This window comes from Pygocentrus nattereri, chromosome 18 (genome assembly GCF_015220715.1).
Source record: "Pygocentrus nattereri isolate fPygNat1 chromosome 18, fPygNat1.pri, whole genome shotgun sequence".
Classification (NCBI taxonomy): domain Eukaryota; kingdom Metazoa; phylum Chordata; class Actinopteri; order Characiformes; family Serrasalmidae; genus Pygocentrus; species Pygocentrus nattereri.
The window spans coordinates 17,648,600-17,661,310 of record NC_051228.1 but is presented as its reverse complement, the minus strand read 5'-3'; the positions used below and the strand labels follow the sequence as shown (position 1 = coordinate 17,661,310).

The 12,711-nt window shown below is 37.9% G+C and overlaps 1 protein-coding gene across 1 annotated transcript in view; it reads right to left on the bottom strand.

The window, feature by feature from the left end:
* The window catches only part of nsd3 (nuclear receptor binding SET domain protein 3), a 44,005-nt gene extending 31,544 nt beyond the window's left edge, over nucleotides 1-12,461 (bottom strand). Inside the window, exons 1-3 of the mRNA XM_017718870.2 lie at nucleotides 12,083-12,461; nucleotides 7,256-8,326; nucleotides 890-1,049 (exon numbers count right to left, since the gene is read on the bottom strand). Coding sequence (XP_017574359.2) covers nucleotides 890-1,049; nucleotides 7,256-8,281 — 1,186 coding nt within the window. The 5' untranslated portion in view covers nucleotides 8,282-8,326; nucleotides 12,083-12,461. The remainder of the gene's footprint in view (nucleotides 1-889; nucleotides 1,050-7,255; nucleotides 8,327-12,082) is intronic.
* Between the last annotated feature and the right edge of the window lie 250 nt (nucleotides 12,462-12,711).

The following is a 12,711-nucleotide window of genomic DNA, read 5'->3' as shown; positions in this document are numbered from 1 at the left end:
ATACATTATTTCATATAAAACTGAAACCCAACGAAATATCCTCTGTAAAAATTGTATTTAAGGTGGACCGGATAATTTGCAAAAGAAGCTGCAAATAACTACCATGTTACTAATTACTAACAGAATTGTGGTCTAATTTTAACAAAACTATAATTACTAAACATTCACCAAGATAGAATGATGTAATTACAGGCAGCGTTTTGACTAATGCCATTGTACAGGACAGGTGGACTCTGATAGTTGTGGTCCCTTTTTTTTAAAATTTATTTTATTTTATTATATGACAGCCAGCCAAGCACAACACAGTGTCCCAAATCAGCCAATCATATGTCGGGACCCGTCCACAACTGTCAAAAACAAACTTAACTCTTATACGAGCAGAAGCTCAATAGTGAGCAGGGCTCATTTTCCTTGCATGCAAGCACTTCTCATTCTGCGGGGGTGCTTTTCCTTGTGTGAGTAGTAGAGTAGAATTACTGGCGTGCAATCTGTCTTCCTCGTTTGCAAATTTTTTATTGTTTTTGATGCCATAGGTGTGAACTAAATGAAGAATATTAAGATTTCCAGTGTGATGGTCAGTCATTAGTGATTTCCTGAGTCGACAGGAATGTAGATGGACACACAAATCCACATTTTCCACACAATAAGAGGCAGATGACGTGTATCTCAGCCCCTCTTCATAACTCCGGATGTGAGTCACATACAATCTTGTGATAAGATGGAATGGAAACAGCGACTCTACAGATTCAGGCAATGTCTGAAATGTATTTCTACGCTGGATTACCACAAAGATAGAAGCAAATATGAACACAGAGAATTTAACATGCGGACGAGATTGTGGACCCCAGAGGGTATAAAATCACGCTACAAATATACAGGGAATCAGTACCTCTGGTGTTTATGCGCGTGTGGACCTTCAGCTGGGGGTCTGAGGAGACCATGCAGGGCCACCATGGATACGTCCCCACTTTAGCCCACACCAAGTCTCCGATCTCATATTCCACACAGACTCCTGTGCTGGTGATGACAGAGGGAAAGTGCTTCTCCACCTGCACAAAAATCAGAACTGTTAGCACCAAGGAGCAAAACACAACAGCTGTCAGAGACTCCAACCAAAACCTTTAAAACTGCAGTTCAAAGTGCAACAGGTAGGGTTTGACATTTGTCTAATTAAAGATAAAAGGCTTGTATTTACTGAAGCTCATTAGCTTAAAAAGTGCTCTGCTTAGACAAACATATGGAACACATATGGGACACACTGTTCAGATTTCTTTACAGTGGTGATAGGATCCAGGGGTCACCATGACAACAACACAAATACACACATTGTATTTACTATCCAAAATTACCAGTGAACCTACACGTCTTCTGAGTTTTAATATTTATTTAATTTTGCCTCACAGCAACCTGCATGTATCCCTCCATAACGGATGGATTTTAAGCTCTTAAAACTATCTTAGTGTCTCGGTCATCAGGCACTATATTCATAACCAATTTATCCAGTATTTTTCTGTAAGGGAGCTTTTAGAGCTTTAGAGGTTTCTGTTTACATCGTAACCATTTAATTATTCAGGAATTTTGAAAAACTGGTGGAATTTTCCTTTAACAAGATAATATTTGTCACAGACATGGCATATGAGAATATAACATTAGAGCAGGGTTCTCAAACGGCTAACAGAATTGGACTCAACTATTTTATATTCTAATTATGTTGCAGAACATGCATCAAATGCCTTACAGCTGCTACCTTTTGTACACATCTGAGATGAAGCTGTGTCTTGTGTTAGTTTTCCTTGCTGGACAATGTTTAAAATGAAATGTAATACTTTTTAATGCTTACTAAATACCAAAGCACAGAACAAATGCTGTTTCCTCACAAAACACCACCCACAGAATCAGGCATTAAATGACCTATATTATGAAGAACTAACTTTTCCTTTCACTTTTGTAAATGAAAGAGTTTGATGCAGTACATAAATAGTGTTCAATTTCAAAACACACTGTTAATTCCTCGATTCATTCAATCCATATGCGGAAACTAGGCTGCAGCTGTCTGTTTTGAATTCATTGTTTTTGTGATGTCATTAAAATCACTATTCAATACGAGTTCCTTAATACTGGGCCCTTCATTGTTTATAATCTATATGAATGACCTTTATCTGTCTGCTAAGGTTGTTTTGTATTTTGTTTGCTGATGACACCATCATGTTTTTATCTGACAAAGATGGCCACACTAATAGCAACTACCAAACTTGCTAAAATTAATATCTGATTTGACTCTGACAAATTATCTGATAAGAACAAGAAAACATCTTAAATGGTCTTTACTCCAAGAAACAAAAAAGGAATTGCTATCTGCCCATCAGTACACATGTCCAACATTGATGAGAAACTCAGGTGGAAAGATTGTAGTAATATCACGAACAAGATAGCTAAAAATACTGTTAGACAAATTAAATGTCTTTGCTGTCAGAACAAAACCTGGTATCTCCATTTTTCAAGGTTTTTTTTTTTTTACATATTGTGAAAATGCCCGTTGCTCTTAACTCTGTGTGTAAAGTTTGTGAATAAACCAAACAAAATGGCCCAAAATGACTTGAAAGTCTGGTTCCATTGATTTACATTAAAGGTAAGGTGTGTTTTGTCCTCCTCCTGTAATGTTATCATTTGAAGATATGAGGTTTTGTTCCAGCAGCAGTGACATAGCAGTGTATTACCTGAGCATGACGTCTCAATCTGTATTAGAAAACGATCTATTCAACCTGTCATACTGTAACATTATGTGGGCTAGTACTTTCAAAAGTGACCTCACAGGGTTACTTATTCCTCTTCCTGACAAATCTAACCATTGTCAAATCAGCCATTTATCTTTTTATTTTAACAAAACCTCCTCCCAGCCTGTTTCCAAAATGTTTTTCAATATAACTCCGAAATCCATCATTATTCCACCAGATCTTCCAACAACCTACATCTTGTCTTCTACAGAACTTCACTAAACCTGAGAATGTGTAACAGTTTGCATAACTTAAAAAAAATAGTTAAAGACGGCTTACTGTCTCAACTGTCACCGAATCCTGTTCTACTAAACCCCATCCCAACCATCTTTCTTTGTATCCTTCTCTTATGTTTATTTGCTTAGGCCTATTTTTTCAGTAACACTGTAACTGAAGGTTACATACACAGGGACTACATAACACATGCATAAGCACTTAAAAAGATATTTACGAAGCAACATTTGAGGATTTATGACCAGCTCTGCTAGTAACTAGACAAGAACATTACATAGTACAGTGTCATTTACTTCAGGTCTAAGCATCTTGTGATTACTAGCATGTTTATTTACACTCAAGTATTGCTTTCTAAATGTTATTCCATGCTTATACATGTTTTATGACATATACCCTTTTTTCTTGACCATTTTACATTTCTTTCTTTCTGTTGAAGCAGAAAAAACATAAATGTAAGTTTATTAAATTGGGAAAGTACCTAGTATGAGCCCTTTGGGCTTTTGTGTACTTTCCCTACACTGCTCACTATGTTCAGTCTGTTGTGCATAACAAAAATAACCAATCAATCTGAAGAATCATTTTACAATGCAAAGAAAAAATTCATTATGCAAAGGGTTCTTTGAGTGTTCATGGTACTATATAAAACCATATTCTTTACTAAAGAATCTTTGAAGAACCATCATTTTTAAGAGTGTGCAGCAGCTCAGCTCCACCCACTTGCACTGAAGTTATACGGAGTTGTTCAGCCTGGACTACTTTGTAAATGGTGCACAATACAGGGTAGCAAATCAGAACAGAGCTCATTTACTCTCTTGGGTTTCAGAGCTTACTTTGTGTGTGTGTGTGTGTGTGTGTAAGTAATATATACACACACACACACACACACACACACACACACACACACACACACACACACACACACACACACACACATATATATATATATATATATATATATATATATATATATATATACATACATATACACACACATACATACATATATTTCTTCCTCTTCATGTTAACATTTGTGAGGGCTTAAACAGGCTGTTTTTGTTATTTTGCCTTTAAGACTTAAAGGCACATCTTCACATCTATGACATCTTGCCTTTAAGACTTCTGCCCTGTATTGTGCCTCAATCAAAAAACTTTTATAAATGGGCAGGGCTAAATCACTGTTGGCAGAATAGGTAGATATATGCAAATGTATTGGTTCACATAACATCACAAAAACAGTGTTCAAATTCAAAACAGGTTCATTTTCTTATTGAAGAAAGAAAAAAAAATAAAACATAAAAAGCTTGCATAAGTTCGGGAACCCATTCAGTTGATCCACTTGTGTTTTCTTTAAGGTTCCAGAGCTTAATTGCCTTATTGTCTTAATCCACCTCAGGTGTGGACAATTTGTAGAGTGTTATAAATCCTAAAAACGACTACAAAACATCTCAAGATGTTGTGCTCACATCACTCAACAGCCACACACTCATCAAGCAGCTCAGGAGGATCTGATACTAAACACAGACTTTTACAAAGCAAGAGAAGACTTCTAAACATCTCCTGCTTAGCTTTCACTGTCTGAAACAGAGGTGGGCAATATGATATTTTATTGTTATCATGACCATTTTTGTTATTGTAATACACACTATGCTTTTCTGAGTATACTGTGGATATCACTACTGTTTATAAAAACACTGACCAACTGCATGTTTCATTAACAAGAGGGTATCATTAGTCCTGTTTAACTGGATTTAGTGCAGAAATGTTACTGTACTGACTGTTTTTGATGGGTCAAAATATTGAGTATCTTGAGTATCTTTGAGTATCTTGAGATACATTTTTCCCCACATCGCCCAACCCATGCTGAAATGTCATTCATATGTTTGCACTGGAACATCATTCCACACCTCATAGGTGCACTGCCAATGGTGGCATGATGCCACACAAAAGATGCCATGGTGGCATGATGCCAACTGTTAGTCGTGGGGGTGGATATATTATGCATTGGTGCTAAGTGGCTGCCAGTGGCTCAGGAATTGTTTTGGAGGGAAGAAAAAATTCCACCAAGTTTCAAGAAATGCCTGAAGCTAGTCTCCCACAGTCTGAGGAATCTGAAGGAACAAAACAACGAAACCATGATCCCAAACAAACATTAAAGAAATAACCTTCATCTACTTAAAGGAACACAAACCCAAGGTTTTGGAATGGCTTCAGACTTAAATATTATTGAAAATCGGTGGTTAAATCTTAAACATACAACCAAAACAACCCATGAACATTTCTGAACCGGAAGTGTTCAGCAAGTAAAAACAGGAAACAACTGCTGACTGATTACTGATTGAAGGGGTCTTCAAACTTAAGCACATGCCACATTAGTTTTTTTTACTTTTCCATATAAATGAAGGTAAGCAAATAAATAATAATTGGCCTCTACAATTTGCAGAAATAGGTCATATGTCATTTTGTTCCATGTAGAGGCGTATTCACTTCTTTTCACTTAGCAAATTAATCAAATGTGTCATTAGAACAGGGGCGTTCAATCTTTTACACACAACTGTACCGTCACTGTAATATGAAAAACTAACATCTACATCATTTTTCTCCACCATTTACTTTGTGTGAACATTTTAATGGACAATCAGAAATTTGAAAAAGCTTTTTAAGATTTTTTAATCCCTAGGAAGATGATTCATTACAAACACTATTCTTTCTCCTGCTGAGTCACTGTTTAGGAGAGGAAGTACAAGGAGCCCTGAAAATTATTTGGTGTTTTTAAGACATAAAAAGGTTCGATAAACATTTAACACCTGTGGTAAAATGATTTCAGTGTGCATAAGTGCTTGTAGTATTTTACCATTAAAGTTGTAACCAACCTGATCTTTTTTTCTCTGACATCAGAAAAATTTTCACACTGTCCAAATACATAAAACTCCATTTTAATACATCTTGGATTTATATCTTCTTGATTATTTGCTAATATGTATTATAATTCATATTTTAACATGATTTACAATAATACACACACATACACACATATATATATATATATACATACATATATACACATATACACACACACACACAATATATATATATATATATAAAATGTGTGTGGTGTGTGTGTATGTTAATTTTCACACTTTATATTTTTACACAAGTTATCAATTTATAATGAATTAATATCTCACTGCTGTTGGGCCAAAACCTTGTATTTCCAGCTGGCCTTTCTGATGTGTCAAAATGTCATGATGAATAGACCCACAGAAATGGTCCAAAACTGCTTGGAAAAAAAATATTCACTTACATTAAGAGTTAAGAACATTTTCAAGGTTCTGTCCCGACAACAGCGATATGCTAGTGCATCTTTATAGTTTATTTCCTGCTTCTATCTTGTTCCATTTCCATTTTATTTTTTGGCCTCTGATTGATTAATCATTAAAATAATCAGCAGATTACATATAATCTTTTATAATCCTTTTTCGGGCCAATTTGGTTTATTCATATTTAATTGAAATATATGTTGTTCCTCTAAACAGAGATGTTAATTTAATGATCCATTGATATAATTGAGGTACATTACAGATGGTGCACTATGTTGTTGGAGGGTTTTTTTCTTCTTTCTTTCTCGTCTAAAAAAGATCTTATTTAAGAATTATATCTTTTCCAACCTGTCAAAATGCTTTTCACATGTTAGTTTTGATGTAGGTTTTTATGTGTCTACTATTTATAAACTTTGGGGATTGTCTGGTTAATCTTTTTACTGTTGGGTGTTTTCAGTTTTCTTGTTCTGCTCAAGTTTGTCAGATTAAAAAAAAAATTAACACAGAAACATTTGAACCGTTTGATCAGCAGATCAACAGTAAAAGTATCAGCCATGTGTAACTTCTATACAGCACCACCTTCAGCACAATCCATCAAGCTGAAGAATCCTTTCACAATGCAAAGAACCCTTTAATCATGCAACGGGTTCTTGGAGTGTTCATGGTTCTATATAGAAGCATTTTCTTTCCTAAAGTACCCTTGAAGAACCATCCCTTTTAAGCATGTAGATCCACAACCTTTGCACGTTTAAATGATTCTTTGCATAGTGAAACGGTTCTTCAGATTAATGGAGAATGTGCTGCAGAGGGTTGAGAAGGGTTTTATACAGCACCTTTTGTGTTACAAGCCAAAGGACCCTTTTTTGGTACCATACAGAGCTCTTTTTGCTAAGAGTGTACTTAAGAGTGAACATGATTCGTTATCATTACCTTGTGTTCCTTAGGTTCTGCTTTGGGGTTTTTTAGGCCGGCTGCAGCCTGTTGCTCCTGCGCTGCAGGGTGGCCTTCGCTGGGCTGGGCTGGGCCGGGGGTTTGGTCCGTTTTTTCCTCACTGGCCTGCTCGGGCAGCTCGGCTGTGGGAGCGTGGCGTCCGCTTCGCTTTTTTCTCTTCTCCTTCTTCTGTTCATGCCTCCTCCTGGAGGCCTGAGTTGCCTGGAACTCCTGCAGCAGGTCCCCACAGAGGGACGACTCAAAGAGCTCTCGGCCATTCTGGTACGTCTTTATGATCTTGATCTTGATCTCTGGGGAGCTTTTCTCAGTCTTTTTCGGCGCGATGGTGTGCGCGAGGGGGTTGGAGGTGGCGGCGCCATCCTGGATAGACTGAGGAGGCGGAGGAGGAGAGGTGGGAAGGAGGATAGGAGGAGGAGGAGTGAACACTGGAGGGAGGAGATGAGAAGACGGAGGAGGATGAGGATGATGATGGTGCTGGGGCAACAGCGGAGGGTTGGGAGCGGGAAGGTGGTGCTGATGCTGCTGTTGGTGCTGATGCTGATGGTGGGGGTGAGGGGGAGGAGGAGGATGAGGCTGGTGATGAAGGTGAGAGTGGGAAGGAGCAGGGGGAGAAGAAATGTGAGATGAAGGCTTTTCCTGGACCACCGGCGTCCTCAACACTGTCCCCTCACCCAGCAGCAGGCCATGGTCGCCGTAGTTACGGATGGCGCCGTAGCCGTTAGCAGAGCCATTGGGGTACTGTGAGTACAAAGCAAACTTCGCCTGATGCTCATAGCTGCCGATCCCCGTCGGGTAACCGTTTGCGACCACTGGAGGGTCTTCAGGAGGGTAGGAGAAACCAGACTCCAGCGGAGATTCGTACGTTGGGGGTCCACCCTCGTCCCCTGGGTCACTGATGGCATCGTACACGTCATCCTGTCTGATGTTAGCCGAGTCAATGAGCTGAGGGGGTTGCTGAATTGTGTTTCCCATGATCCCTTGCATGAAAGAGAAGGAGAAATCCATTGTTCTGCTCCAGCATCCTTTAAGTTTCCCTTTTTCTTACAGGGCCTGCGGAGAGAGGTCGTAAAGAATGGTTAGAAAGGAAAAGTGAACACGACAACAGTAGATGGATGATGGACGGTGCGTTAAAGAGCCCATATGAGCCAAAACAACGTTGTCTCTGCTTTTTTTTTTTGTTTTTTTAAATGGCCTGTTAACATTGTCAAAGTTTTACACCCATGTAGCACATACATGAAAACCAAGCTGCAAAAACAGCCTGTTTTGAATTGACATCACAAAAAAATTCTCCATCTGAACACATTTATTTACATATGTCATCATATATCTTAAAGCAACAACGAAAACATAACATAAATCAATCCAAAATGGTTTTACACAGACCAAAAGCACAAAGAAAAATGTAGAATGGGTTCTTTAATACTAATTATTGGGGGTGTTAAAAAATACATTTTCTTTTTGTTAATGAGGTCAAGATTTAATTACATTTTTAAAAAAATATATATAGAGTCTTAAAGCTCTAATTCCACTACTGTATAAGGATGCAGAATGACAGTCATACTGTACTTTATACAGTTGTTTGAAAACTTGATCACCATTGGACAGATGTTTATTTTATTAGTTTAATTTATACAGTGGAGCAAAGTGGAGGAAAAACATCAAATCAAGCGTTTAAACATTTTATAATTATAAAAGCATTTTAGAATTTTGGGGTGATGGACAAGGATGAACAGCAGCAGAGGCAGCACCCAAGTTTAACGACTGATTTAGATGATGACCTCAACAACTCTTACAGCCTGAGATGAGTGAGAGTCTAACGTAAGATAAAAAAGACATTTAAGAACCTAACAGTTTCAAGAATAATACTTGTTCTTAGAACCACTCTTAAAAATAGTTCAGAAAACAAGACACATCTTATTTTCACTGATGTTATTTAAATAGCAATTTCTTGTAACTTTTTTTTTTTTTTACTAAGAATGAAGTTAAGAAAAAAAAAAAACACATTTCAGAAGATTTTTTTCTTACGTCACTTTTGCGAATCTGGGTCCTGAAGAGCAGAACATTAAGCTGAAGCCCTAAAAGTCATATTTCTCTGTGATGCTGATCCAGGCTCCAATTTCTACATTTCATAAATGTTTAAGCATCAGCAGAATTATATCTGATACAGTTCCCTTATTTGCGCACATTACTACTAAATACTACACTTTGGCTCAGATGCAAAGCGTGTCTAAACGAGAGAGCTGATCAAGCAGTGCAACATCTCTACAGAGAAACAGATCCTGGTCCACGCGCTTCTTCAAAACTGTAAGTTGTTACAACTTTAATAAATATTGGTATATATTTTACACTTTATTAATACATCACATGTTCATGACCAATCATCTTAAAGGTGCATTGGGGCCAAAAACTGGAGTTTAATACGTTAAAATGTTATGTTAATATATTTGACTTGTTGTGTACTATTCTGTAGCGCAGTATTACATCTCTCAGCCTAACTAGTTTGAGAGAGTTTACAATTTTTTTTAACCTTTTTTGTTGCTTAGTCCACAAATATGTCTTACAATTACAGACAACAAAAAAATCCACTGACATAAAGGCTAATAAATAGATTCCTTCAGTATTAGCCAGCTAGTAGAATTAAAAAAAAAATAAAAAATTCAACCACCAAAAACACCTCAAAGCAGCTGCAGTTTTTCAAAAATGTCCAACAACCTTCACGTTACCTCATCAGAGGAGGGGATTCCCTGAACTATAAACCAGAAAATTTCACTATGGAGACTACTGTGGCAACATAGACAGGAGAGCATGCATGTTTATAACAGATATAAAGATGGTTACAAAAAAACAAACAGATTAATGAGCTTCCACAAATAACATGTGTGATTGTGATCCTATAGAGACGACCCATAAAGTTGTCTTCCCATTTGTAATAACAATGGGCTGTTACAGCTGTTTGCAGTGGAAATCCAACCCTGGAGTGCTCCTGTTCTGCACCTGATTCAACTCATCAGCTAATTATCAGGCCCTTGATGAGAGCTGAATCAGGTGTACTAGATTAGGAGCCCGAACTCAGTATTCTTGAGCGGTTGTGTGCCTGTGAAGTGAGCCCAAATGTGAAGTTCTGCTCATGCGCATGGTAATATATTCAGTGAGCTTTTGGAGCATCACAGCACTTCACAGTTTAGTCTCAGAGCAGCACAAACACACCTGATTCAACTCATCAAGAGACTGATAATTAGCTGATGAGTGAAGTACATTAGAACAAGATAAACACTAAACACGGCGGTTCTCCTACAAGCACTCTAGGGAATTTTTCATAGGGCCGTTTCTTTGTCGACAGAGGTTTTTCTGATTAATAGTGCAACTGTGATTTAAGCTGCAATTATTTATTTACTTTTAAAAAATACTTTAAGGGTTTTTGAGCAAGAAGACCAGAGCATCCACCTTTTCTGGCTTGAGGCTTGACCCCTAAGTATAGTGTACCAAATTGCTAGTATGTTGTGGTTATGATGTCACAACACATGGAGGTTTGGCTGCCTCTAAATGGTCTAACTCCGAGGTCTCCAGCCCCACTCTTGGACATCTACCTTTCTGCAGACTTCAGCTCCAATACTAATCCATATCAAACTGATCAATATAATTATTGTCTTCTGATGCCTCCTTGGTTAGATGAAGACACTGTGTTACATGTGTTGAAGGTGAAACCCCCAGGAGAAAGGGTTGATCACTGGTATAACTTATCTACAAGTAGTTCACAAACTTAGGTTATTAGATTCAGTTTCCCTTTCACTTAAAACTTTCTAACATTGTGTTTGATAGTGCATCTCTTGCGATTAAAAAAATGCACTATTTAATTGCAATTTCAATGTAAAAACGATGATTCTTTCAGTCCTAATATTAAGTGGAAGTTCAACATAAAAACATCCACTTAATACTGAGTGTCCCTCACCCCTGTTAACAGTGGGCAGCGTTTGTTGCCAAGTTGATCAAAACTCCACGGCTGCAAATGTGAATTAGCAACAGCAACAACCCCAGCGCTTGATTAAAGAGGGGGAGTTTAAGCATTTTAACGTTTATGGTGGAAACAGAATGATTAAAGGATGCAATTCTGCTCACATTTCATGATTTGTTGGACGTGAATACACAAAAAACATCGTTTTCGATAAAACCTGAAATTTCGTCCGAAGAAAAACAAATCCGCATTAGCATTAGCTAGCTAGCTTTGATTGGTAGGTTAACTAAGATCGCGAAACCAATCAAAACACGGCCGTTTAACCCGCATTTATTCACACTGCACGTTACAAACAGACATTTTAAAACATCTGGCCCGAATTATTCGCTCATACATTGGATATTTTGCGATATAATGTGGTACAAAATGTCGGGAAACCCGTCGACTGCTTCGGGGGGCCTTTAGCACAGATGCTAACGCGAGTGAAAGGGAAATTAAGATGGTTATACTCAGTGCGTCGTCAGGATAGTGGCCAAAATAAAGCGGATTTGTTCAATGTGGTAATTTAATGTTGACAACTGGCACTCTGCGGTGGAATAACATGCAGATAAACGGGGGACAAGTGAGAGTATTTCCAGCTAACATGGCTGCCGGTGCCCCTTTAAATCAAATTGGCCGGATTAACGTTTCCAGCAGCAGCGCTCAGAACGAAATGTGTGATACAACACACACATTTAAACTTTATTTATTTTTTTAAATCAAAAACACAATCGCATGCAGTGGTGTAATTCATTCAGAACCCCAAAATGATGCACTAAAACGACGGGAAAATGGTTAAAAAAATATATCGGTACCTTCAGCGTGTTCCATCCTAAACAAATACAGCAAATAGTGTGACTCCGGGTGCAGGGAACATAAATATAATTCTATATATATAAATATATATAGCAGTATATATGTATTTATATATATGTGTGTGTGTCTATATATATATAGAGACACACAAAGGGTTTGAATAAAACACTCCACGTTTCTATATTCCGCTGTAGGGAAACGGAGTTAGCTCAGTCCAGTCTCGATCTCCATGCCGGAAATTTTTTGGAGAGGCCCCGTTTCTCTCTCTCTAGCTTTTCTCGCTTCTCTTTTTTTTAGCAGGATGCAGATCGGGGGGAAATTTGTCTGCCATATATTTTATTCGAGCTATTGCTGTGTGTCTCCACGGCTCCAACAAAAGCCCCCCCTCCACTCAGCGCCAAAACAAAAGCGCTCCTGATTGGCTGTGAGGCGTGAGGGGAAGGGCATGCTGGGACGTGCAGTTTTGAATGTCCTCTTTCAATGCGAGAAAATAATTGACCATTATATAAGAGGTAAGATAAAACTTCATTCAGATAGAACCTCATCTTGTGTCAGAGATTGCTCTGAAAAAAAAATGCTACACCTCAGCAATTAAAAATAGAGTAATAAATGTAACATCACTGAGAAA